Source organism: Aptenodytes forsteri, unplaced genomic scaffold, assembly GCF_000699145.1.
Source record: "Aptenodytes forsteri isolate BGI_AS27 unplaced genomic scaffold, ASM69914v1 Scaffold280, whole genome shotgun sequence".
Lineage (NCBI taxonomy): Eukaryota > Metazoa > Chordata > Aves > Sphenisciformes > Spheniscidae > Aptenodytes > Aptenodytes forsteri.
The window spans coordinates 814,226-840,077 of NW_008796042.1; the positions used below are offsets into that span (position 1 = coordinate 814,226).

A 25,852-nucleotide genomic window follows, 5' to 3' on the forward strand; every position below is an offset into this window, starting at 1 on the left:
AATTCTGGTGGTAAATTCCTTAGGCAGGAATGGTGTTTCCGTAAATTTCACTGTATTGAGCTATGCATATGATCATCTGTAGATTATCATTATGATTGCAACAGCCAGATCTGCAGGATTAACCAGTCAGAATGAGAAAAGCCAGCTGCTTTTTTTTATTCTTGACTAATATCAATTGCTTTCTGAGCTCTTTAATAAGTAAGTGAGACTGCACGTAATTTTGAACTTCTAAAACGTACCCATCTCTGAGTTATGAATGGGCAAAGGGATGATTTCTAAAATGGGAAATCTGCTAGACTTTAACTGACCGGTAAATCAGAATACCTTGTCTCATAACCAATTTGTGTTTGATTGACAAGTTTTTATTTTTAGCTCACTTAAGGGAGTATATGCTAATGGAGATCATCTTATGTTCTAGGAGTTTACTGAGGGTTTGGTTCCCGGCCCCCCTCCCCACTTTCTTCTCTGTCATTTCTGGTAATCCTCTGTTCTGTTTAGGGTGGGATTTCCAAAAATGATTAAGAGACTTCAATAGCATAAGCTCTCATGCTCCAGAGTTTAGAGGATTTGGAAAATTTCTGTTCTAGGTGTCTTGGTTCTTTGCATGTGAAATGGGTATAGTAGTAGACTATCCCATCAGGGTGGTGAGAGAAGGAACGAATTCGGTATTGTGTGAGCAGTGACACTGTTGAGATTAGGTCTGAAGTTTTATATTACTGTGTAATCTACATATAGAGGTCACTACCATGGATGTGTTTATTTTTATATTACATATATAGTAGGTTGATGGGTCAAAAATAAACATTATGATGGAATATCATAAGATGCTGTTCACTGGTTTAGCAGAAAGGGATAGTTTAGCTATAAGGTTATCACTAAGGCTAGGCAAAAATTTGCACATGGGATTCCTTAAACATGAGATGATGTGATCACAAGTGTTCTTTAAACGTAACAACAACATCGTGCATTATGGAAAACACAGATTAAGAAACTAAGCATGTTTGATTTTGGTGTTAATGCTGTAATGGCTAGTTGCTTTGAGATTGCTGTAACATGCTACCTGTGGTTATGAGTAATAATTGTTATTTAAAATATTACAAAACTATTTACGAGTACTAAGCTTGTGTACACTAATTTAGAGATTGATGCTTGCTACGTGAGGGTAGCGCTTGTGTAAATTTGCACATAGATACAAAGCAACAGAGCTGAAGATTTCTTGGAGAAAAGTGTCATTTTTCTAATACTCTTATACTGCAAAGTGGGAGGTGCCAGACAATAGGTGTCAGTACTGGTTCAGCTATGCACAACTTCACTGCAAATGTGGTTAACACCAGCTGCCTTAATCTACAAGCTTGCTGTGAACTATACTTTCAGCAAACTGAATGCCTGTAAAGAAGTGCTGATACAATATTTGACACTTGTTATAAAATAGCTTTTCTAGGGGATAGTCTGGGCAATAGAATACGAGTCAGAAGATAAAAGCTGGTAAAAATAATGTATTGTATTCACTCTGACATATTTCCAAAATACTGGAGGAAAGCCTGTTTCTGAAAATGGTAATTTAATTAGGTTTTGTTGTTTTGTGAACTGTTCAGAGAAGTTCCTGGGAGGGACACTGATGTAGTGCTTTCCCAGGGATTTTAAGAAAATTAAAAAAAATAACTGAAACTAATAAGCCTGGTATGCTGAAGAAGGAAAGCAAAGTTACAAAAATCAGAATGGAGCAGGCAGGATTAACTACAGTGCTAGGAAACTTCCATGAGACTTTGGAATCCTGCTGTTTTGTGGAGGAATTTTAAACTGGAACTAGGGATTTAGATATTTTGTTCATGAAACCAATGCATGTCATATCTAGGGGTCTGTGGACAGTTCTGCGACAACTTTGGAAGAAAAAACAGGAAGACGTAAACAATGCAAAATGTACAGTTGTGTAATGGAGAAACCAGAAGAAACCACCACCAAGGAAATGGAAGACAAAAAATTCTTCAAAGAATTGCTTTCTTTTGTGTTTCATTAGCGACATGCACCTAAGATCCAGGATGTGAGGATTAAGCCAAAAAAGGTAAGTCCAAAAGCTTTAAGAGCCCAGTGAAAACATTATGGTCTTAGCTCAGCACCTCTTTTGAGGTGCTGGATCAGTTTCAGTTCACTAGAATTGCTTTTATCTGGACAAATGCATACCTGTTTAAATTATGTCCTCACAGGTGGAGGACACTGTAGCTTTAAAACTCTAAGGGAAAATACTGAAATAGTCTTGCAGTCAGTCTACTAGCTGATGTGCATGTATCGAGGAGCTTTTAAATAAGCAGGTGCTCTCATGAGAGACCTCTGCATGGTAAATGCCAGGTGCATGGCTATGCACAGAGCAGGGAAAACGGCTTTTTCTTGTCAATATTCGGTGAGGGATAGTTGGGAGAACGCCCCCCCTCCCCTGGAGTTTGCGTTGTATTGCAAAATACAGTGAATTCCTGGCAGCCGTTGCAGTGGCACACTCTGAGTGCCCCAAGCCTGGCAGTATAATCTAAAGGGAATGCAGTTGAGTTGTGATCTATTGCTATATAACAGGGGGCGGGTCACTCTGCTTGTTCCAGCTCCTTTTCTGTCATTACTGCTGCAGAAGCACCAACCAAATGCAGCTGGCACGCCTCTTCGTTGGCTCTTATATAATATGGGGTTTCACAGGGCACTGATGTAGAAATCAAGTCAAACATTCTTGAGGCAGACTCATATTACTTGTCGTATCGCTGGTGCTCACTTCGCTGTGGGGTGTAGGGCTGCTTTCGGAAGGGTGGTCTGTGGCCCTATTTGAGTGAATTTTGGAAGGTGTGCAGGATGGCTCCAAACGAGACAGGGGATGAACTTGTTTTCTTTGTGAATGGTAAAAAGGTAAGGAAGATTCCAGCTTTCTGTCCAGCTTGCTCCTGGATTGTGGCTTGATTACTTACTCTTCTAGTCATCTTTTTCTTCCTCTGAAGTTTTCTAATACCAGCACAATTGCCATGACTTTTAAATATTAAATTGTGAAGACTATTTATTGCTTTGCTAAATGGCTTTGTCTCTTCTTTGAATAATTCACAAGGTAAAGTCAAAGAGTAGCACAACTATATAATGTTTACATTTTAGATTTGTTGGCAATAATTTACTGTAATTCTGAGGTACCTGCTTTTAAATAAATGTGCACTGACTTAATACAGGCATTTCTACTAGAAATAATTTCAGTAATTACAACAGATCTGGAAATGTAACTCAAATGTAAGCATCCATATATAATTCATATGTTCAGTAAGTAATTCTGACATTTGATTTTTTAAAAGGGATTTAAGTAAAAAGTTCATTCTATTTACATTTAAGAAGCTAGAAAACTCTTTAAAATCAAAGCCCATTAACTGATACTGTTTCCTAGATCGACTGCTGACAATTACCTAAGAAGTGACTGTGTCTCACAGGAGGGTGGGCTGGTCCTTGCACATGCTGGGCAACTTTGAACAGTTTGTCCCAGAGCCCCCTTTCTCAGTTTGGACTTCCCCTGGCTAGCATTGCAGCCTTGACTCTTCAAAAGCTTAAACAAGTCAAGGCCGCCTCTTTTTTGAACTGAGTACCAAGTTAGTTCTGTTTCTGAGCTCAGCTCAGTGCTAATCTTGCCCCGCCACCTTCCCCTTGCCTAGATACTTGGGCAGGGAAACTTGTGCCAAAGCAGCTTCCAGCTGGGAAACTTGGGGAGGGGAGAGGGTTGCATATGCACTGTGTACTGGGGAGCTGAGAGTTTGTGGACCTTCCCTGTGCACTGCTTAGGGGTAAATCACGTGCAGCACTAAGTTTGGGCTAGAGAATTAATTTTTTAATCCCTTGAGGGATCGCACAATGTTCTTAGTTGGTTAAAAAGCTCTGTGCCCTGCCCTACAGACTGGCATAGGATTAATATCAATTTTGCTTTTGTTGATCTTTTTTGCTAATTTAATCAAGTGTAAATGTGGATAAGATTGTTGCTACAGTTAGGGTGTTTTAGTTATGAATTTGGATCCCAAACTGGATTGGAATTTGCACTTTCCAAGGTACTAGAGCATTTGATATCAAAGTTTTGTTTTATCTAAGTAGGAATAGTTAGGTGAAGAATAAAGTTTACCTGGTATGGATTATAAGTTAGTCAAAGAGCTCTTGAATGTAATACTGATATAGAACCCAGCCCTGGTTCTGAAGTTTTATAAAGAAGGATGACAACTGAAGTTTTGCTCACACAGATCAGTAATGGTTCATATGTCAACGTTAATTGACATATCAGCCATTCATTGTTTCTAGAAGGAGGTGACAACTTGAAGCTCCAAGTTAATCATGACTAGCTAATTGAGTCTGGTAATCGAGATTGTGAAGCAGTGGCACAGGATGATCTGTGAATTTCATCTGATGAATTTTCTGCTGTGATGGGCCCAGGTGGTATACCATTAACTTGTTGTCTTGCTCTGTGAAGGTTTTAGTGACTTCGGACCCCTCCTCTGTGAACCCCAATTTTTAGAGGGTGAACTGGGAGCTTTTTGAGTCTTGCAGTAGAAGGTTGCCACAAACATGTTGGGCAATCCAGACCCTGATACAGGCCAAGTGTATTGTCCTGTTTTCTTTTTCTGGTATGGTCTAATGAAAGAGAATTGTAGTACTGGTGCCAGACCAGCTGAGGTTCAAAACCAATATGCCACTCATGGTAGGTATGAAGAGTTTATAAACAAATTCCTATATACATTTGCAGCTGGTGCTTCAGTGTTACTTGGTGCTCAGGTATTACAGGAGCACTGCTCTGTGTAAATTGGTAGAAAAGCCCTTCTTCCTGGAAGAGACTCTTGGCTAACATGCAAAAGTGTGTATTAGTCAAAGTAAGAGAGAAGAGACTGAGCTGCACAGAACTGGTTCTGTGGGACTCCCTTTTATGCACGTGGAGTGAGGCAGAGAAGGGGAGAAAGAGCAGCCTAGACCCGGAAGGCTAGCAGCAGAAGACAACCAGTTCCGTTTTGTATCTGCTGTCTGTTCTTGCTATGTCCTGGAGCTAACGAACATGCTGTGAATGGCGTTGCCCGTGGTGCATTTCAGCAGTTTTTATGGAACTGTAGTTCCTGTTTACAAAAACCACATAGAATCATAGAATAGTTTGGGTTGGAAGGGACATCTTGGGGCTGACCTTGTGCATGCGTAAAGGGGTTTATCACAGTGTGATCTTGGCAGTTATTGGCTAAAAAAAAAAACCCACCAGGGAACCATTAATACTACCAATGGTATCAACTCATTCCATGTGTCAAGGCTGTCTCAGCATCCTTCCTTGCTGGCTCATGCAACCGGCAGTGCTAGCAAAGGAGTAGGTTCCACTTGATCAGAGAGGAGAGGGCTTCCTGGGTTGTGCTCTACCCAGAGCCTCACTTTTTTTTCTCCTCCCTTTTTGGGTGTGCTGCCAAAGTGGCTTGAGTTACACCCCCATCAAATGCAGGTTTGAGAGAGAGAATTGGACTCATGGCGTAATCCGATCTGTGGCAACAAATGTGGAGTTTGTTAGGACATTTCTGCACATGAGAGGTTATGTGATGGAAAGGGTGTTGGGAAGTGCCTGGGCAATGCTGATGAAACAGCAGGTAGCAAGTTAGGATATGGCTCCATCCATCTGGAGTCCTGACTAAATATTCCAGTTAATTCGCTGCAAAGAATGTGGTAGGATAGCATGGCCAGTGGGAAAGGTTACTGCTGTGTGAATTCGTGACAGCTTGACATTGCTAATGGGCTGCTGATATTCTGTCATAGTACAAAACTGCATGATAAGAGGTGGTTGATAAGATAGGGACTTTCATGGCAGCAAATCTCTTGCATTAGCCCAGTCTGCAATGTTGTCAAGAAAAAGCCTCCTCAGAACAGCTGAGCATATTTCACATTCAGGATTGTTTATTTTAAGCACCTGTTTACTTCACTGGGCATAAAGCTTGGCACACAACTAACACAAAGTTATCTTGATAGTCTGCCTAGACTAGAATGGAAAACAACACATGCAATTTAAAGCTAATAGTGGCAATTTTGTTTTCCTCAGCTGACAAGTCTGTCTCATGCATATGTAGCAAGTAATTTTAGTTCAAACACGTGGAGTCAACATTTCTATTTCTGTCCTGAATGGTAAGAGGGGTTCTATGCTGGAAGCCACATTAGACCGCTTCCAAAGCCTGTGGATGTTTGATTGCAGATGGGACCAGCCAAAATACAGGATTTCTTTGAGCTTTGGGACCCTCTGGGTCCTACATAAACAGTAAACGACAAGTTTTCAGTGTGCTGGTTTAAAGCAGAACAAAATGTTCTCACGACCAATAGCAGATTTACATTGTGTGGTTATATTCAGTTTGTTCATCTGTGTTCTAATCCTTTTCCCTGGTAAATGGATTTGAAATCTCTCATTGACTTCGGGAATACACATTCACAGATTTTTAAGGTCCTAGGGGACCTTTACAGTCAACTAGTCTGGCTTGCTGCATGGCAGTCTGGTTAAAACCTTTCACCTTCTCTTCTTGCAACTAATTGAGTGTCTAGGGGGGACTAGTGATTGAATGGGAACTTGTCATTCAGAAAAGCATCTGTTTCTCATTTAAAGACCCTAGCTGATGGAAAGCTTAGCATGTTGTTTGGTAAACTAGGAAAGTTTCTGTTTTCTTTTCCTTTTTGTTATTCTATTTACCTTGCTCAACTATTGTTCTTTTAAATTGAAAACTCCTTTCTTTAACTTTCTGGGAATACTAATTTAAATATGATGCTTTATGTTGTAAAGGCAAAGTTATCTGAGTTAGTGGAAGGCAGGTAGCAAAGACAGCAAACAATATTTATTGAGATCCAAGTTTTGTACATGAAATCATGGGGAAGTGAGCTCAACACCTCTCTGGACCAGCCCACACTCTAAGAGTGTAGAGTACTGCTTAGGAACTTATTCCGTGTAGTACTTAAAGCTTGAAGAACTGTAGGACCAGGCTGGGCTCCCTGCTGAGGTGATCTGAGTATTTAAGATTCCTAGAATCAGTAGACAAATAGATGTGTAGTACAAACACAGCAGTACAGAGCAAATTTGTTGGGAGTCATTTGACTGTCAGTATCCCCCTAATATTTCCTGCAAGGTTTCTTTCTGCATTTGATTAATATTTAAGCTAACACATGCAGTAAAATCTGTCAAAATGTAGCCATCAAACTGATGTATCTGACAATATGACATTTGGTTTAAAAAAAACCTAAAAACCAGTAACTGAGCAAAAAAGTAATGTTTCTTTAATTGCAATATCTAAGTAGGTTGATCCTACTCCCACTGAAGGCAATGGATATAATTCAGTTTCTTTCTGTACAAGGACACTGGGGAAGGTGAGCAAGAATTGTTTTGATGGGTAAGATACTGAGCTGTGAATCATATTGTTTTGGGCATCAGACAAGAGAAGATGTTATCCCCACCCACAGGGTTTTAAAATATTTTAAGAACAAATCACAGCAGGTGATTGTAACAAACCACTGGAGGAATGATATGTTGGAGGACAAAACCAGCATCAATGACAATGAATAAACGGCAGGAACAGTAGAGTTCTTACTCTGTAGCCAGCAAGAGAGACTCATAAACAAGCATCCCCTCACCAGGAATCTGAGTACAAAGAAATGACTCCTTGCTCTCTGACGTGTGAGATTTGGCTTAATCCAGCATGTCCTCCAAACTCTTACCCCTTATCTCCCTCTGATCCCAAGTCTCTGCCAGCATTGCAGATATACAGCTACAGTGGAGTAGTTTGAAGTGACTGAAGTAGGAATCCTGGGCTATTGGTTTGAACAGGATGAGTGTGGGTTATTCAGGACATGTTCTACTGCATAGTGGGAGCTGCTTTCTGATAAAGTTGAGCAAAGGTTTGACTTTGGGACTTAACACATGCTTAAGTACTTCACTAAAAGTGTGTGGAGCCGAGTGGCTAAATGCTTTGATGAAGGAAGGCTTGGCCCGTGTTTTCTTTCTTACTTCCTGAAAAGAAGCCATTGGGCCAAACTTAATTGCTTGGTTTGAGTACATAATGGAGTGCTTTTTGGATTCTTTCAAGAAAACTTCTTGAGACCTTTTCTTTGACCTAAGCATAGAATAATCTCAATAGTCTTTAACCATCTGAAAAACTATTCTGGAGCTTTTTCTCTGTGCCTGGCTATCTTGGAAGCTGCTTTGGAAAGGTTTGCAATGGCCATTGGCATAGCCCTGAGGAAGAAACTCAGCTTGACAGTGAGGGTATAAGTTGCTGGGGAAGGCTCTTTGCCTGTCAAATGGCTGTGAAAGGCCTTTTGTCCATGGGACGCTCATAGTCACAGGCATTTTTGGAATTACCTGCTCATGTCTGTCTGTTTACCAAACTACTGCAGAGGGATGTATGTGCCTACTCTGAACCAACTGGTCATGAGAGCACCACTGTATGCTCTTACTTGTTTCTATGCATCCAGAAGGTGAGGGAACCTCTGAATAGCAGCAATGAGTGCTGCATGGTTTACAGTAAGACATCCCCAAGCTAGAAGAATGAACCCTGTTTCCCTGTAGATTATCCCCAGTGCAGGAATGAGATGTGCAAAAAATGACCAGTTGTGTTTTGTAGCAGCAACTTTACTGGATAGTTCTAAAAACATGGACTCAAATAGGAAGTATTGTCTCTTTAGAATAACCCTGTCACGTGTCAAAGGCATAAAATAGAAGCAGTACAGAGGTTGTGAAGGTTTCTTATCAGTAAGAAAAAAGTCTTACACAAATGACCTCTGTTTCAATTTGCCCTTCAAACTGGGAGTGTTTAATTTAAATAAACTGTAACCATTGTACTTAGGACTTGCACAATGTAAGAGCCTAGAACACATGATTACATTCTGGCACTCAGTGAATTTGGAAAAGTTTCCTGACACTCTATTAATAACAGAAAAAGGGGAAGACAAGCTCTGCAGCCATGTGGAGCCAAGGGTAGAACTTTGGTTTCTGACCATCGGGCAGAGGTTGAAGTAAAATCTAATTTTATGTCTAATAGATAACTGCTAATAGTGTTGTTCACAAATAGGATGGAGCTGACTCAAAATGTGCAGAGAAAATTTCTCCTTGGTTGGAATTTCACATTCACATATTTAGGATGGCTACTAATGTAACACTGATTGATTTAATGTTAGCAGGGAAGAAAGAGAAACTACAAGATGATTAGTACTTGCTCTCTGCCCTGCAGCAACTGTATTGGTCATGTTAGGGTTTCCTCTGTTTTTTTCCTCTGCAAAGTCTATTACTGATGCTGTTTCTGTCATTCTGTTTATCTGCTCATTTTCTCTGTCTCTTCTAATAGTAAGAAGGAGAAGGGACAGAGGTCAGTTATGCATCATCAATAAAGATGCGATACAATTTGGGGAGATGTCAGGAATTCAAAACTCAAGTACAAAACACAGTTCTTTCTCTCAGCTCACTACTAATTCTGTTTGCCATTTTTGATGAAGGGTTTTTTAAGGTTTGCCTCAGTGTGCCATGGCTGAAAAACTCTGATGTATGTAATGCATATACTTCTCTCTGTCACGATAAATTCAAGGAAACGTTGTGACTGGATATGTGAGCAACATTGCTGAACCTAGTAAGGGGAGTTAATCAGTGGTTCTGCTCCCTGCTTTGGAAGAGAAGTTGCAGAAAGACCAAACTTTCTCCTTCCAACTAATGTATCTGTGTTGTAAAGCATTCTGTGTGTAACAGTACCTTTCCCTTCTTGCAGGTGGTGGAAAAAGATGTGGACCCAGAAACAACTCTGCTAACCTATCTACGAAGAAAATGTATCCAGTGTCAGAAGAAACTGCAGAAGGCTTTAAATGCCTACACCATTTCATAATTGTTTACTGTTCTGCCTGTCACTTGAGTGCTAGGCAGAGCTTGTGCACAGAGTATAGGAGGGAGTGCTGTGCGTGGTCTGCTAATTCTTGCTGGCAAAGATTACAGCTGGTATTCCAAGCTTAAACAATAGCAAATTTTAAATAATATACTTTAAATAAACTTTAAATAATTTATTAATACTTTAAAGGGAAAACTCACAGAATTGCTAGGAATTGAAAGCAATATTGAGATGACAATAAAATTAGAGGAAATTTAGGTTTGTTCCACACAAATTGTAAAGGATTTTTTGGCCAAAATATTACAGTCACTTGAGCTGCTTGCTGTATCATCCAATAATTTGGATATTACTGGAGAGTTAATATCCAATAACTTAATTATCCTGTGGCCTATCAGATGACCCAGGGATGCAAACTCAGAGGCAGGGGTTCTCACCATGTACTGCGGGCATGTTTACACGAGCGGATGCAAGCAGTCACGTTTCACTCCTGTTTGCAACTGGTCAACACATGAGTCAGATTAACTTCAGGAGCTGGGTAGCTATTACTGTGATGACCAGGCTGGCTATACTAGGTCTGGTTCAGTAGGTAGTGTCATTCCATGTTTTCTGAGTTTTTGTCTGACCAGCTGGGTGTCTATATATGCCAAACTGTTCACATCTGTGTTGGTGTATTCCTTAAAAAGAATCATGCAAACTTATTTCACGATGCTGCCATGTTTTATTTGTCTGGGATCTGAAAGGAGTACGGGGATATAAATCACACTCCTCTCTGGGGTTTCCAGTAGAACTATCAACAGCCCTATTTTGTTTGAGTGTACCTTGGGTGGATAAAGTTCAAGAGGAAAAATAAGTGGCATGACTCTTGTGCCTGTGTGCACTTCTTACCACTAGACCTTTTATGTCTAAGCTTGTTAATATCTAATGCAAATAGCTTTGTAAAGAGATGATCGGAGCCCTTCAAAACCTTCTGATCTTCTACATGAACATTCTGGTGAACTTATTTTGTAGATGTCTGGTTAGGGTCAGACAAATACTTTGAGAAACGTGTTTTATTGAGGCAGATTAGCACTGTTGTCAAGAGAAACATTGGATGGCATAGGAAAGATATTTTTGCTGAAGCAGACACATGATTGTATGAAAAGTAGACGTGGTGCTTAGGGACATGGTTTAGTGGTGGACTTGGCAGTGTTAAGTTTACAGTTGGACTCGATCTCTTCCAACCTCAATGATTCTATGATTTCTATCATTCTATGAAAATAGTCAGTTCCAGAATCTTTGCAGTGAAGGTAAAGATGATTTGAGTTCCCTATATCATGATGCCTGTTGCTTTTCCACAGGCCTAAGTTGATTATCTCAGCACAGGCATGTGTCCATTGCCAATGAAAGCAGCTGCTGTTTTCCCACCAAAAGTCTCTCAGCATTGGCCAATCCTCTTCACAATAAATAACAGCATCTAATTACCTTCTAATGAGTTTAGGAACCCAAAGCAGATGTGACCCAAGGAATTGTCTTCTGAAATCCCTTTGCGGAACATTTGATGTAATGCCTCTATGATTTCATCATTCTATGAAAATAGTCAGTTCCAGAATCTTTGCAGTGAAGGTAAAGATGATTTGAGTTCCCTATATCATGATGCCTGTTGCTTTTCCACAGGCCTAAGTTGATTATCTCAGCACAGGCATGTGTCCATTGCCAATGAAAGCAGCTGCTGTTTTCCCACCAAAAGTCTCTCAGCATTGGCCAATCCTCTTCACAATAAATAACAGCATCTAATTACCTTCTAATGAGTTTAGGAACCCAAAGCAGATGTGACCCAAGGAATTGTCTTCTGAAATCCCTTTGCGGAACATTTGATGTAATGCCTGGTTGTAAAGTACAGACATGCGCTCTGCAGCCTGTGGAGGAATCATCTTAGGCCAGTCCATACACCTTGTGAGTTCCCAAGTGTCTGTGCAATGGTTCTGTGCATCTCTGCTAGTTCTGGCTCTCAGTGCCTCCCTCCTGTGATTTATGGGAACCAGGCTACTGGGGAGTGTGCTTGGCTGGTTCTGTCCCTAGCAATGGGAAAGTAATCAAAAATGGGGCCAAAATTGAAGCTAGGGTGGCCAGACCATGACTCTTGAGATGCAGGTAGTTTGTGAGCAGTTCAAGTGCAGCTCCCATGTCAGTGCTCAACTGTGTGACTTGTAGCACTGCGTGACTGCCCTGTCTGGGTGCCTTCTAGGCGGTAGGAATCACCAGGTGTAGGAAGAAGTCAACGACCACTGGTGAGAGGTACTGAAGGAGATGTCACCATGCATCTCAGGGATGTGGCTGCATGCCTGAACAGCTGCTGCTCAGCAATTACTGAGTGCTTTGTCTCCCTTATGTAATTTCCTTTTCTGAATCTAATGGAAAGCGGGAACTGTTGGAGTTCAGAAATTTATTGTTTATTCTAAGAGTCTACTGAAACATGGACTGCCTCCCTGTTAGGGCTTTGGGTGTTGATCTCAAAGCTCACATGCCAGCATTTGAAACTTTGCTTATGTTACATTAAGTTAAGCAGAAAAAACGAGTGCTTGGTTTCCAGCAAGAACTTGTTGCTAGGCCTTGATTGATAACTGTTTGAGCAGGCTTCTGCCAATACTCTTCGTGTTTTCCTTGATTCCTGTTCTCTCAGTGGGCCTATGTGGTACCAAACTAGGCTGTGGAGAAGGTGGATGTGGTGCTTGCACTGTTATGATATCCAAGTATGATCCCTTTCAGAAGAAAATCCTGTATCCTTTGCAGTCTGAACTCTTCAGCAGAGAAATGAAATGGAGACAGATCCAGGTTCTTGACATTCCAAACGTGGTACTATTTAAAAACAAAAAGTTATGTAATGTATGTTTCTGCCAAAACATAATTTTTCACTTTCAGAACATAAACTCAGAAGGCTAAGACAAGAAGGTGTTTTTTCCTACAGCATTGCACAGTGCTGATAGGGAACTATTTCATTGTGCCCTGAAATATCTGCACTGACTCTAGCATGCAGGCTATTTGCCTTTTCCTAATTCAGAAAACCTTTATGTTCCTTTCTTGCAATGTAATTTTTTGCTGTGATGACCCGAATGATGATTACTGTGATAAAATCTTTATTGCTATTGTATTACTACAATAATCTGGTTTCTGTATGCCGGCAGATATTAACTTTTCCTCTACTTCTATTGTAACCTTCAGAATGACTCTTATTTCCTGAGAGATAAACTTTCCTCCTGTTCTCTAATTAATTGAAGAGCGAAGCAATGGAATCAAACAAAAAGGGGAATGGCGAGAGAGGATGAGGCAGAGGCCTCAGTTTATTTTTACTGTGGGGAATGGAAAGCACTGAAGTCTTGGATATATTTGGAATAATGCTTGGAGATGCTTTAACTTGGGATCATCTAATTTAGTGGTTCTGCTTAGGAACGTGGCCTTGAATAGGGTATCTTTAGGGTCACTATTCTGTCTTGATAGAAATGAGATAAAGTAGCTAGTTCCTTTAAGAATTTTGGCAACAGTATTCTATTTTACCTTCAGCCTGGACTTTTTTCCCCTGTGTGACCATCTAGAAAAGATTTCCCAGGTAAAAGGCTAAGAGCTCTTTGTAACTTTGCGAGTGGGCCAGGCTAGCTGTATAACATCTTGGTATTTGTAGTCTGCCCCTATAAATTACTTACATGCATTCTGTAGCTTAACGTGCAACGAGGATGTTTAAAGTTATTTCTAGGTCAAATCCTATGGTGCATACTCAGTTTAAACTTCAAGGGAAGTTGATGAGAACTTTGGCTGAGTAGGTGCTGTAGGATTTGGCTTGCAACTAATACCTATAACGCATCTGTTGAAGTTCTATTGTGTCCACTGCTACAGTTTGAGTACTCTTCAGTCCACCTGTTCCCTTTTTCCTTTGTTGAGCAGCACTGTCAAATGAAATGACCTTAATTTATTATTTTAGCCACCATACTGCCAATGCTTGCCTCTTCCCTGTCTGTGCCCTGCATCATGTAGCTGTAACTACTGTTGAAGGCATAGGAAACACAAAATCCAGGCTGCACCCAGCCCAGGTAGGCTATTAATACTGGTAACTTTAAAACCCTCTATCCATGTTTTCTTCTTCTGTTAATTAATCCTGTTCCAGGGTGTTGGGACCTCCATCCTAATGTTAAAGCAGGGAGTTTGACTTTCCACATGAGCAGTCTTTACTTGCAGGAATGACTAAGTGACAGAATCAAACTCCTGGGTGAATGCTGCAGCTCTGTTATGCCCTAGCAAGTTAACTGATGTTGTCCTGGCTGAATTGCTAATGCTTTTGTTCTAGGGCTACGTGGCTGTACTTGGTCCACATCCAAATCCCAGGAACTGGGAAGACTGATGTTGTGGTGAAAGCCTATATAGTGACTTGGAGCCAGGAAATCTGAGTTAGGTTTTGGCTCTCCTATGGCCTTCCATGAATGACCTTGGTGTCTTGTCCTGCATAGTTAGGAACCTTCCCTGCAATGGTGCAGTAAGGTTTGGTTCAGCAATGTTTCTGGAGTCCCAAAATATTCTTGATGGGGAGGAGTGACAGGAATGTGAAGCCTTGCTCTTCTAGCAAGGTGTTATGTACTTTTTATGGAAGCAGTCTTACCTCAGCTTTGTCAGAGATACTGCTTCTTTAAGGGAAATGATGATTCATCTCAGTTTGTACAGTGGATAGGACTTGTGCCAATATCTGAGACAGTAAACAACAAAGTGAAAAATGTTAGACACATGAATGGATGGCAGCTAGCCTGACCTTTGTTTGCTTGTCTTCTTTTCCCTGCCTCCTCTGAAGATTCTAACAGCTAAGCTTTGAAATTCAAACTCAGGTCTATACAGGTAGCCCCAACCTTTCTAGCATGGTAAATCTGAAGAACTCCTGATCTCATTGGAGGCTTCTAGTTGCCTTCAGTTACATTGGGAGTTCAAAGCCTAGTTGCAAACTTTTCAGAATGTTCTCTTCTTTGAAGTCTACTTCACAGATTAATTGTCCATCTCATCAGAGAACATCTGATGATAGTCTTAGCTCCTCTGGTGAGATTTTGTTTTGGTTTTTTTTAACAGAGATGTTAAAAACAAGTACAACAATGAACTCACCTTGATATTATTAACTGATGGTTGTTGTTACTTTTTCTCAGGAGAGAATAGCAAAAAGTCATGGGTCCCAGTGTGGCTTTTGCACTCCAGGCATTGTCATGTCCATGTATACATTGCTTCGGAACAAACCCGAGCCCAAAATGGAGGACATAGAAGATGCTTTCCAAGGTAATACTTATAGCCCTGCAGAAATGCAACCTGTTCTGCTTTCATTACATCTGCTTCACCAAATGGGATGGAGGTACACTTTTTTTTAATGTATTTCATTAAAGATAGCCGATTGTTATGAGGTTAAGAACTAGCTTTTCCACTGGGAGACTGGCCAGGTGCTTTGATGTGAACAAAAATGGCCTGTGGAAAATCTCACAGAAGCTCATTGTTTGTCCTGAAGCTGGGGCAAGTGGCCTCAGTCTTGGATTAGGACCCCACTAAGCTTAACACAGAAGAAAAGGTGGCCTGTCCCTGGGGGGCTTATAAGAGCCTCCACATCTCCTTGTTTATTCATTGCTGTCACCAGAGCCTGCAGAGGTGACGGAGAGCATCTGGGCCAGCCAACCTCAAGTAAAGGACCAAGACAGCAATATACATGATGGAGTGGGGCAGAATCCAGTTGTGTAAATCATCTGAGAGGCTGCTGTTATTGCTGAGGTTAGAGTTGTTACCATGCTTCTGGCAGTGACCCAAGAAGAAATCAGATGCAGGAGAAAGCAACCTGTTTGTAATTCAGGAGACTGGATAGTTGGTATACTGATTAGACTCACACAATTGAGGTAAATGAATACTGAATAAGGCAGATTGAATTTTTTTCGAAATTAATTTCAATTTAAAATTTTAGCAAAAAGGGATGGTAGGATTGTTGCAAGATTACTAGTGAAATTGTCCTTCTCCCATTTTTTCATTAGCTTTATCTAGATTTGACAAGCTTTTGTGAGAAACAATAAAATGTTCTAAAAGAGGAAAAGTTCTCAGCCAAATGACACTAAATCTTTATCTTCTTGCTCTGGCAATGCAGGGAACTTGTGTCGGTGTACAGGGTACAGACCTATTCTGGAAGGATACAGGACATTTGCTAAAGTAAGTGGCTTCAGATAATGTTTAAAAAAATCTGGAAGGCTGGCTGTCTTTCTCTCTGTTACTAAAATACACCATGAGCTGAAATGGGGAGCAAGGAAATATACATGCTACAACAACCCAGCTCCAACTCTTGACCCCTTTGTATGTGCTTCGTGCATTAATAATGCAGGAAGACCAACTCCTTTACTCCAGTTGCTGGAAGTGGAGCACTTTAATAATATCTGCCTGATGGTCACTTTTTGGATCACAGGTAATCAGAATCTGTAATTCTTTTCTGTAAGTCTCTGAAAAACTCAGCGTCTCTACAAGATACATCTTGCAGATGATCCCTGATGTGGAAAAAGTGTGACGGTATGGTGCACGAATAGGGACATACTGTGGGGGAATCTGATGAGAAAGTTGCTTTCTTGAAAGGTCAGCTGCAGAGCTGAAATAGCTCTGGAAAGAAGTTGAAGTCACTGCTGTATAGCTCTTGCCCAGAACTCATCTGCTGGTTTGGATGAGGTACAAAGCTTTGCCATAAGTTTTCTCTAGTCCCTTTTTTCCTGAAAGACTGCTGGAGGCTGTGAAGGAAAGTAGATCATTAGGTACTTCAGTGATTACTAGCCACTTATGGGGCTACACTGGTATTAAATATCAAAAGTAAAGAATTTAGAATGCTGCCTGTTAATTTCGTTTTATTATCCAGAATTACGATCAACAAAAGAGAATATAGGCAGGAGTGAGATCCATTACAAATGTTTGATAAACCCAGTCAATATAGTCTACTTGGATTTCCAACAGGCTTTCAACAGTGTCTCACCAAAGGCTTTTAAAGACAATAAGCAGCCATGGGGTAAGAGGGAAGATCTCTGTATGGATGAAAGATTGGTTAAAAGGCAGGAAATGGCAGGTAGGAGAAAATGGTGTATTTTTGCAATGGAGGGAGGTCACTGGTGGACTTCTGCTGGGACCTGTGGTGGGAGCAAGGCTGTTCAAGATATCCCTAAATGAGGTGGAAAAGAGAGTGAGCAGTGATGCGAGAAAGTAAGTTAACTGATACCAAGTTAGTCTGCGTAGTGAAGACAGGAACAGACTTTGAGGAATTTCAGAAGGACTTTATGAACCTGAGAGACTGGAGAATAGAATGGGATACAAAATTCAGGGCAAATAAATGCAAAGCAATTTACAGAGTGAAAGGCAGTCCTCATTCCACATATAAAATGATAGGCTGCGAGCAGACACAAGATCATCTTCCTGTTACCATGCAGGAAGATGATCTTGGAGGTGTGGTACAGTTCCACAGAAGCACCAGCTCAATGCTTACTGGCCATCAAAACAACACTTCAAAGGGTAGAGAACAAAACAGAAAACACTGCCATGCCACTGCATCATAGCTCTTCCTACACTTGACTACTGTGCAGTTCTGGTCCTCTCATCTCTAACAGGGTATAGCAGAATAGGAAAAGATTCAGAGAAGTGGAATAAGGATCACATCTGTGGTAGCTGGCTTCCATACAAGGAAGCACAGAGCAGGCTGGGATGCTTCAGCCTGGAAAAAAGATGTCAGGGAGGGGAAGGGGCTCTACGTAGCCCATATAGTGGTTTGTGTTGACCTCTGATAGAGATTTACAAAATTGTGACTGGCAGGTGGAATGTGGACAGGTGTCTGCTGTTTGCTGCCTCTTCCAATACAAGAGCAAGGTGTCAAGAAATGAAACTAGTAGGAGTCAGGTTGAAAACAAAGGCAGATGGTCTGCCATGTACCAGGTAGCTGACCTGCAGAATTCACCAAAAGGGTGTTGTGGGCACCAAAAACTTACAGGGGCTCTGGGGGAGACTGAGCAGTACTTGGGCGGGAGCTACTGAGGGTTACTAAAGAGACAGAAACCACACTGGGCTAAGGTGGTCCCCTGAGCTGAATGCAGTTGGATGCTGGTAGAGTACTAGGTATTGTCTTGTATGTACTTGTCCCTTTTACTCTTCTCTGGATATCTCCTCACAGCTCCAGCTGGACCAGAGATACTGGCTGAATGGTCAGAGTAGTTCTAAATCAGAACTAGAGGTCTGTCAGTAAACTGGACATGACCTAGCCATCACACTGCAGAATACTGCCTTCCATTGGCAAGGGAAACACCTGCTTGCTTGGCACCTTCCATCTCCCATTTCTGTTTTGGATATAATAAATGTGGGATCAATTTCTCTCAAAAGGGAATCAAGTCTACTTCATTTCCTTGGAATCTGCACATTTTTTTCAGAACAGTTTTTGTCCCCACAGGACTTGAATTGCTGTGGCAGAGTAGCCAATGGTACTGGATGCTGTCGTAGTGAGAGGGAAAATAGCATGGTAAGCTGAATTTTAAAAGCCATAACCTCAATTTGCAATATAGTATTAAAGTTTTGATGTATTAGTCACCTCTCTGGCTCTACTGTGGTGCGGATTTTCAGAGCTGTCTGAGCTGGTTTGAATGTCTGTCTCTTGGAAAACACTGTGACTGTATATGTCCTGGTTAGCATGACGAGCCGTCATGACACAGATTTTACAATAGTGAGCTAGATATGTTCCTTCTGAATCTGTGCGGTGCAACACTTTTGTGAAACAGCATGGTGACAACTGTAAGCAATGTGTTACCAGCTTCTGGTATATTGAAGCAATCCATCTTTCTGTGAAAACAGATCTAAAACCCAGTTAATTCCTCAGTGTGATCTTTCCCAAACTTTACAGTCCAATGATAATGAAGTAATTTAATCACCATTCCAATAAATTGTACAATTGGAACCTTTTGGAATATCTGGAGGAAAAAAGTTAATCACATTTTCTGTACCAGTTGAGGTACAAACAATGGAGGGATGAAAACAAGGAATTAGTACATAAGGTAGTGTGAGTATAAAATGAATTTAGGAAAGAGAGAATATAATGAAATTCTTTGCCAGGAAATTCCAGTGAATTCCTGTGGATTCTTTGTTTGGAAGCATCCAGTGTTGCATGGAATACTCCAGCAATTAAGACTGCTTGGAGTTCTTTCATCAAAGTAGTTTATTAATGAAAATGTTACTGCAAATTTCTGCAATCCAGGGATTGATAAAAGGGGAGGAATATATCCTGTAAAAGTTGGAATGTTCTGACTTTGTGTAGAATAGCTGAAGCGTGCTTATTTCTTCTTCAGAATGGGGGCTGCTGTGGAGGAAAAGCCAATGGTCCAGGCTGCTGCATGAATGAAAAAGAAGACAATGTGGTAAGGTGCTTCTCAACTATTTGTTTTTTCTCTATTTCTGATGTTTTGAAGTCTTAGCTCTGGCTTGTTCTGTGCCAAAGCCCAGTGCTTTTAATTTAGCTGTATTTATGCAAAGCAGTTTAGACTAATTTATATTTTATTCTGGTCTTACCTCAGAAAAGGTACCTTTGATGTAATTTAACGTGCCAATGTGAAAGTGATGTCATTTTTGATTGGCAAAAACCTGTTAGTGTGTTCAGGGTTCAGTGCATGACCAGACATGCATTGTGATCAGAAAAATGACTGAAGAACCTGAAACACTGGATCAGGTGGCATCTTTTCACTGTGTTTGCTATTTGCTCCATGAAATAGTAATAGGGATTTGACTGGAAAGAGGAATGAGTTAGGGTTGTATGTGGGTAGCTTTCTCCTCTGCTGCTCAGCCATTTGCATTTTCTGTCGTAGACAATGATGTCCTCCAGCCTGTTCAATTCTTCTGAGTTCCAGCCGTTGGACCCTACACAGGAGCCAATCTTCCCACCAGAGTTAATGGTAAGTTCATTCAAAAAGAAATAGTATGTGGTTTGTGGTTTTGTTGTTCTGCACAGGGTTTGAGTGTCCTTAGTATCTCTGCCCTGAGGAAATGTCAGTGCAAAAGGTGGCTGCTGATAAAAGATGATGCATGGGCATGAACGCTTCCCTGTTTTATAAAAGGGAAGGCTTTTAAGCGAGGGTGGCTTAAAAGATATGCAGGCCAAGTGCCTGCCCCAGCTGGCTGGCTTTCCTCTCTGTTTCTCACCATGCACGCCTGCTCTTGGGTTGCCTTCCTTTCCGGTCACTGCCTATCCAGGGGTGGAACAGTTGCTGACATCTAGATTTCAATTTACTAGGTCAGATGTGAACTTCTACATTAAATACAGCCGTATCTGAGCTGATTGCCCTGTGCTCCCTTTATAGTGTAGGAAGAGAAGTAGGAGCTATGGGATGTAGCTGAACGTTTCAACTAGACGACTTCCCGAAAGCACCGACTTCTCTCCACTCAGTGTAGCAGGAGTAGAAGTTGGCTGGCTCACACTGACATCAAAAGTTAGGTGAGATTAGTTTCTCTCCATGTTTCATTCCTGTCTTTTTTGGGGTAGTTTTCCCCCAAGCAAATGTGTCCCAGCCAGGAATCTAGTCTAGCACATGGCATGTTTACAGCTTCCTTCACATTTAGTAAGCAACTGAAATTAAATCATTAGTTTTGCTGCTGCACCCAGGCTAAATGTGTCGTGAGCTACAGCATGAGTAGGTTCTTATAGACCATAGCATAATATATATTTAGCTTGAGATAGGTCCCCTCTGTTTCTTCGCTAAGACGTTCTCCTGCCTAAGGGTTGATCTGATGTTGCTGGGAGGCAGCCATGTTAGTCTGTTTTCTTCAGTCACTGGATGAAGGAATTAAAAAGGGAACCACAATCTGGCCTTACAGCCGGTAACTCAAATTCAGCAGTGCTAAAGACTGACGTTTTTGCAGTGAGATGAGAATGGAAAACCCATTACTTCTAAGATGGCTGAAGCCACAGGCATCTGCCAGAACTTTGGTCAGATGGAGCTTGCTGGCAGAGGTCTTGCTGGGGAGATGCGGCAGCAGGATGCACCTGGCAATATCAGGAAGGGAAAACTTTTGTCAGCATGAAAAAGACTCTTGTCACTGCCAGCAGAAGGATGGGGAATGGCTAACTGCCAGCAACAGTGTGGATATCACAGCTACCTGTCAGTAACTTGACTGAGATGGAGCCTGGCCTGACATAGGTATGGGCAGCATGCGAGCAGGGATTCTTGGCCTGATGTAGGATCTGAGCTCTATCTGAATTCACTTTTGCAGACTCAGAGTAACAAACAGCAGAAACAGCTGTGTTTCAAAGGCGAGCGTGTGATGTGGATCCAGCCTACAACTCTCAAGGAATTGGTGGCTCTCAAATCCCAGTACCCCAATGCCAAGCTCGTTGTGGGGAATACAGAAGTGGGTAAGAGGAAGAGCTGATGCTCATTATGAGCAGCTGGAAAACTTTCCATGGAGTATTTTGTGAGAACAGTGCAAATGTAAACCTCCTCCATGCCATTGCTGTTAAATAGCTGTTTAATCTTCAGGTTGTATGTAGGAACAAATTTTCTTCTCAGGTAGATTAATCTCACAGTGAATGTTCTTCTCTGTTCTTTGCGGTGTCGGGTGAAAAAAAAAAAAAGCTTATCTAGACCTCTGAGCTTTTGTGCTAGTTTTGTGGAATTTTGAGAAGAAGGGAGTGGCACAGCATAAAATGTCCTCATAATCAAATGAATTCAGTTGTGAAACCTGCGTTTTGAAAGATATTTCAATAAGTAAACTCTCAAGACTTGAAATCTTACTGTCTTTTCCCCCCCAAATATATACTTCTGCAAACATAAGTGCTGAGGAGGAGATTTTAGACGTATTTAGTAATTCTGTTATCCTGAGCAGTTGGTTTGGGAGACAATCCCTAAACTTTGTATGGTTCATTGTATTCATTGTTCTTTCCTAAAGGATTATGTACAACAATAGCCAGGTTACACAAGTACTAAACAGTGTATTTAAGGTTATTGTAAGCCTAGAGAAGAGTTTCTAAAACTTCCCTATGAGAATTCTGGCATTCATGGAAAACAGCTTTTAGTCTGGTATCTCTGTGACCTTATATAATCTGTGTAACAGATGGTCAATGAACTGACTCTTTAATATGCCTGCTGCCATTTCATTGGGAAACAGTTAACTTAGGCTCTCTGTCACCTGTGTGTAACTGAAGGAGTCTTACTTTTCCTTAAGGTATTGAGATGAGGTTAAAGAACATGTTGTATCCAGTGATAATAGCGCCAGCATGGATCTCTGAAATGAACGCTGTTCAGCACACTGAAACAGGTGAGCAAAAAAGAGGCAGAATGCCTGTGAAGTGAGTGGGGACTCCACAGAATAATAAAGAAGATATGAAGGAAAATCCCCAGATTAAAAACTGCTTTCTGTATGCATTAATGCCTCTCCCATGCAGGGAATCAAGTGAGTGATACGTAGAAATATTTTGAGAATCAAAGAGGGCTTTCGCTAGAAGGTATATTAGACATTTTATCTGTTTGATGCATGGTGTTTTATGTATATTAACTGGGTTAATAATGGGTTTCAATGGGCAATCTTTTTATTTAGAAAGATTTTAGAATTAGTAACTGGGGGAAAGATGCTGGATTTGACAGTCAGGTGACTAAGTGAAGTATTGCATTTATCTTTGTGGTGGAAACAGGTCAACCTTACAAATAGTTAGAAGTAATTAGGACAATGTAGTGCACTTGGCCCAATGCCTGGTAGCATGTTTAAGGTGTGGAAACTGGACAGGAGTTGGAGTTCACTTCTCAAAGGACAAATTAATATCTATAGGAGGGCAATATTGTTCATAATATACTGAGGCAAAAGGGCGGTGGGTTACTGTCACGTGAGAGGCAGTACCACCATGAGCTGTGATTTAAAGGTGAATTTTGTTCTGAGGATGTGATGTTTACATGTAGTGCATACAAAATAGTCTAGTGTGACTGAATGTGTTCTCTAAACCCTGCTGTCTAATTAAACTCAGTGGCATCTAAGCTTTGTAGACACAGTTATAAGATGGTTAAAACAAATTTTCATTTGTTTGTTTACAGGGGTCACCTTCGGCGCTGCCTGTACCCTGAGCTCAGTAGAGGAGGTGCTGAGAAAAGTGGTGGCAGAGCTTCCTCCTTACAAAACAGAGGTCTTCCAGGCTGTCCTTGAACAGCTGCGGTGGTTTGCAGGGCCACAGATCAGGAATGTTGCCGTAAGTGACTCAGGAGTGTCAGGAACTGGAATTGAAAGCTCGGTCTGAGGAGCTGGCCTGCCTTATCCAATGTTGGTGTGCCTTGTGCTTCTCACACGAGAACATTTGCAAACTTAGGCAAAGAAGCTCGTACACATAAACCAGCCTCAGGAACTGACAGCATCATGGGTCTCAGCTGGAATCTGTGCTACACTGATATCACAGATTTAGCAAGCAAGAGAAACACGGCAGTTGTCCAGGTCTTCCATTGCTGTTATCAGGATAAGTAGTGAGATTTGACTAATTTCACAAAAATGTATTTAGGGTGCTGGAAGAAGCGGGTGTGTAGATTTTTGCCAGCACAACTATGATAGTCATACTGTTAATGCATCAGATCTGGCAAATTTTCCTCTAGTTTTAAAGGGAAAGAGGAGGTGGGTTCGGTATGTTCAAACTCTGTATACTAAAAGAAAAAATTATCAAGCAAGCAGATGAACCAACCTACCAAGCAAAATTTTGTTCCACAAGATACTGTGCCGTACATTTGTATTGCAGCCAAAAAACTTGGGTTCCTGAATGATACTGAAAAGATGCTCTATACTTTAATGGATCTTCCCTTAGTTGCAGCTACAGTGATTGAATTTTGGCATTGTTGGGCACACATGGTTTGAGCGTAAGGTAGTTTTGATGCATTACCCAAAGACTGTTCCTAAAACTGTTTCAGGCAAACGTTAGTATTGACTGGGACGGTGACTGATTTAATGGGTTTTACGTTTTCGCACTTCATTAAAGGCCTAAAATTGCTGAGTGAGCAAAAAGAATTTATCAAAGCAAACTCAAGCAGAGCTAACCTCTAGTGCACTGTGTATGGAGTAATGCAGGATTACAAGATGCTATGGCTGTATCTTCAGGTTTTTTAATATTTATCTGATGCATATATTATCACTCTAGGCTCTTGGTGGGAACATAATGACAGCAAGCCCAATTTCTGACTTAAATCCTGTGTTAATGGCAAGTGGAAGCAAACTGACTTTGGTATCAAATGGTATGTTACTTACATTTCCTTGTGGCACTGAGGGGAGTGGGATAGTCAACAGTCCTCTGCCATGGATTGTTAGGTCAGGTCAGAACTTGAAAGTGGAAGTTAACGTTACGTAAAATAGGCTTAGTCTGAGTCTTCAGGAGTTTTGCCCTTTTTGAGGCTGAAGTCCTAAGGCTAGGCCAAAGGTTGGCTTCCTGAAGAATTTTGAACTTCTGTGCCAGAATGAATCTCTGGTACTGTGTATGTACTTACAGACATGTCTTTGTGAAGAGCTGGTTGAAGATATCTATTAATGAAAAACAATAGGCATGAAATTGTTTCTGTCACTATCATACTTTGATCCTTGTGGATTTTTCAGATGAAGATTGAAACTTGTTTTGTTTTGTTTTTTTCTATGAAGAAAGCCAAATGTCTCAATTCGTATTTGCTCTTAGGAAGAATTTTTTTGAAATAGGATCCTTGAAGTAAGTGGACTGTCTGATCAGTGACTCTCTTGTACTGGTTTGTGCGCAGGCTAAAGAAAGGGGAAAGAAGAAATTACATTGGGGTGTTGGAAACTGGTTCACCTGGAGGCTCAGCTTTAATTAGATAAAGGAGTGAGGTCTCTTTGATCAGTTCCTGTGCAAATAAAACTTCATATGGAGGCAGAAGCTGTCATGGATTCCATGAGGACCAAAGTAAATCTGAGAAAATCCTTCCTGATTTAGTGAAAGAGGGTGGAAAAATGAAAACTGATACTATATCAAGAGTGATTTGTATAGGTTGAAGGCTCTTTCACACATACTACTGCCATTCTTCATCTGAGTTACTCATTCATCCGCCATTCATTTCTTCTTGCTCTACAGAGGGCAAAAGGACTATCATGATGGATGAGAAGTTTTTCACCGGATACAGAAAGACAATAGTTAAGCCTGAAGAAATACTTCTCTCTGTTGAAATACCCTACAGCAAGAAGGTAAGCTTGTAGGAAGAGACTTCAATGCCTGTGGAGCTAAAATGCTGTTATTTGAGTGTTATTTTCAATGTTAGGCACTCTTTTCCTTGGAGACTGACCTCCAAATGCTTATGTAGTTCCAAGTGGGCCAGGAAGCAAGTAAATTATTTGGTGAAAATATAGCAACATGCTCTTTTTGACAAGCAAGGTGAGCTGGGCTCTATGAGAAAGTACGGTAAGCCCAAGAAGTTTTCTAGTGCAAGAAATATGAATTTCACTTTATTGTCTGGAGCTTTTTGAGTGTGTTTGGTAATGATGAAAGGTGACAAAGTGATGTTCCCAGAGGTCTAAGTTATGTTTGCAAAATAGTACAGCAAAGATGCTAGCAGTTCCTGAAGTAAAGTGACGTTAAAGTTCCCAAGGTTCCTGCTTCATTTCTATGAACTGAAATGGGAAAAGAAATGGGAAAAACTGTGTACGGGTAAAAGGGAAGTTCAGTTTCTGCATCCTTGCCTTGCAAGACTGAAACCACAAGGGCTGATTATTAGGGCATTTTGGCAGTGTGGACTTGCAACTTCAAACGAGCCTGCAAAACTTCCTTCAAATAGAACAATGAATACTTCTCTTCTGTAGCAGCATGAACTGATTCAGAGTGTCTAAGAGGTAAAACTCTCTTTTTTTTCCCTTTAGGGCTGAGAACATCAGACTGTAATTTTATGGCTGTGAAGGTATTTACCTTTTTAGGGCTTGAGGCTACAAGTTGTAAGATTGTCGTGGTTTAATTTCAGTCGGCAACTAAGCACCACGCAGCCGCTCGCTCACTCCCA

The 25,852-nt window shown here is 41.0% G+C and overlaps 1 protein-coding gene across 1 annotated transcript in view; it reads left to right on the plus strand.

Moving 5' to 3' along the window:
* The first annotated feature begins 2,697 nt into the window (after positions 1 to 2,697).
* The window catches only part of XDH (xanthine dehydrogenase), a 52,467-nt gene continuing 29,312 nt past the window's right edge, over positions 2,698 to 25,852 (plus strand). The window contains exons 1-14 of the mRNA XM_009285567.1: positions 2,698 to 2,886; positions 9,747 to 9,804; positions 12,520 to 12,616; positions 13,813 to 13,921; positions 15,014 to 15,140; positions 15,985 to 16,046; positions 18,304 to 18,372; positions 19,193 to 19,261; positions 19,706 to 19,792; positions 21,108 to 21,249; positions 22,059 to 22,151; positions 22,919 to 23,070; positions 24,001 to 24,094; positions 24,937 to 25,046. Of these exons, the coding sequence (XP_009283842.1) occupies positions 2,833 to 2,886; positions 9,747 to 9,804; positions 12,520 to 12,616; positions 13,813 to 13,921; positions 15,014 to 15,140; positions 15,985 to 16,046; positions 18,304 to 18,372; positions 19,193 to 19,261; positions 19,706 to 19,792; positions 21,108 to 21,249; positions 22,059 to 22,151; positions 22,919 to 23,070; positions 24,001 to 24,094; positions 24,937 to 25,046 (1,323 nt within the window). The 5' untranslated portion in view covers positions 2,698 to 2,832. The remainder of the gene's footprint in view (positions 2,887 to 9,746; positions 9,805 to 12,519; positions 12,617 to 13,812; positions 13,922 to 15,013; positions 15,141 to 15,984; positions 16,047 to 18,303; positions 18,373 to 19,192; positions 19,262 to 19,705; positions 19,793 to 21,107; positions 21,250 to 22,058; positions 22,152 to 22,918; positions 23,071 to 24,000; positions 24,095 to 24,936; positions 25,047 to 25,852) is intronic.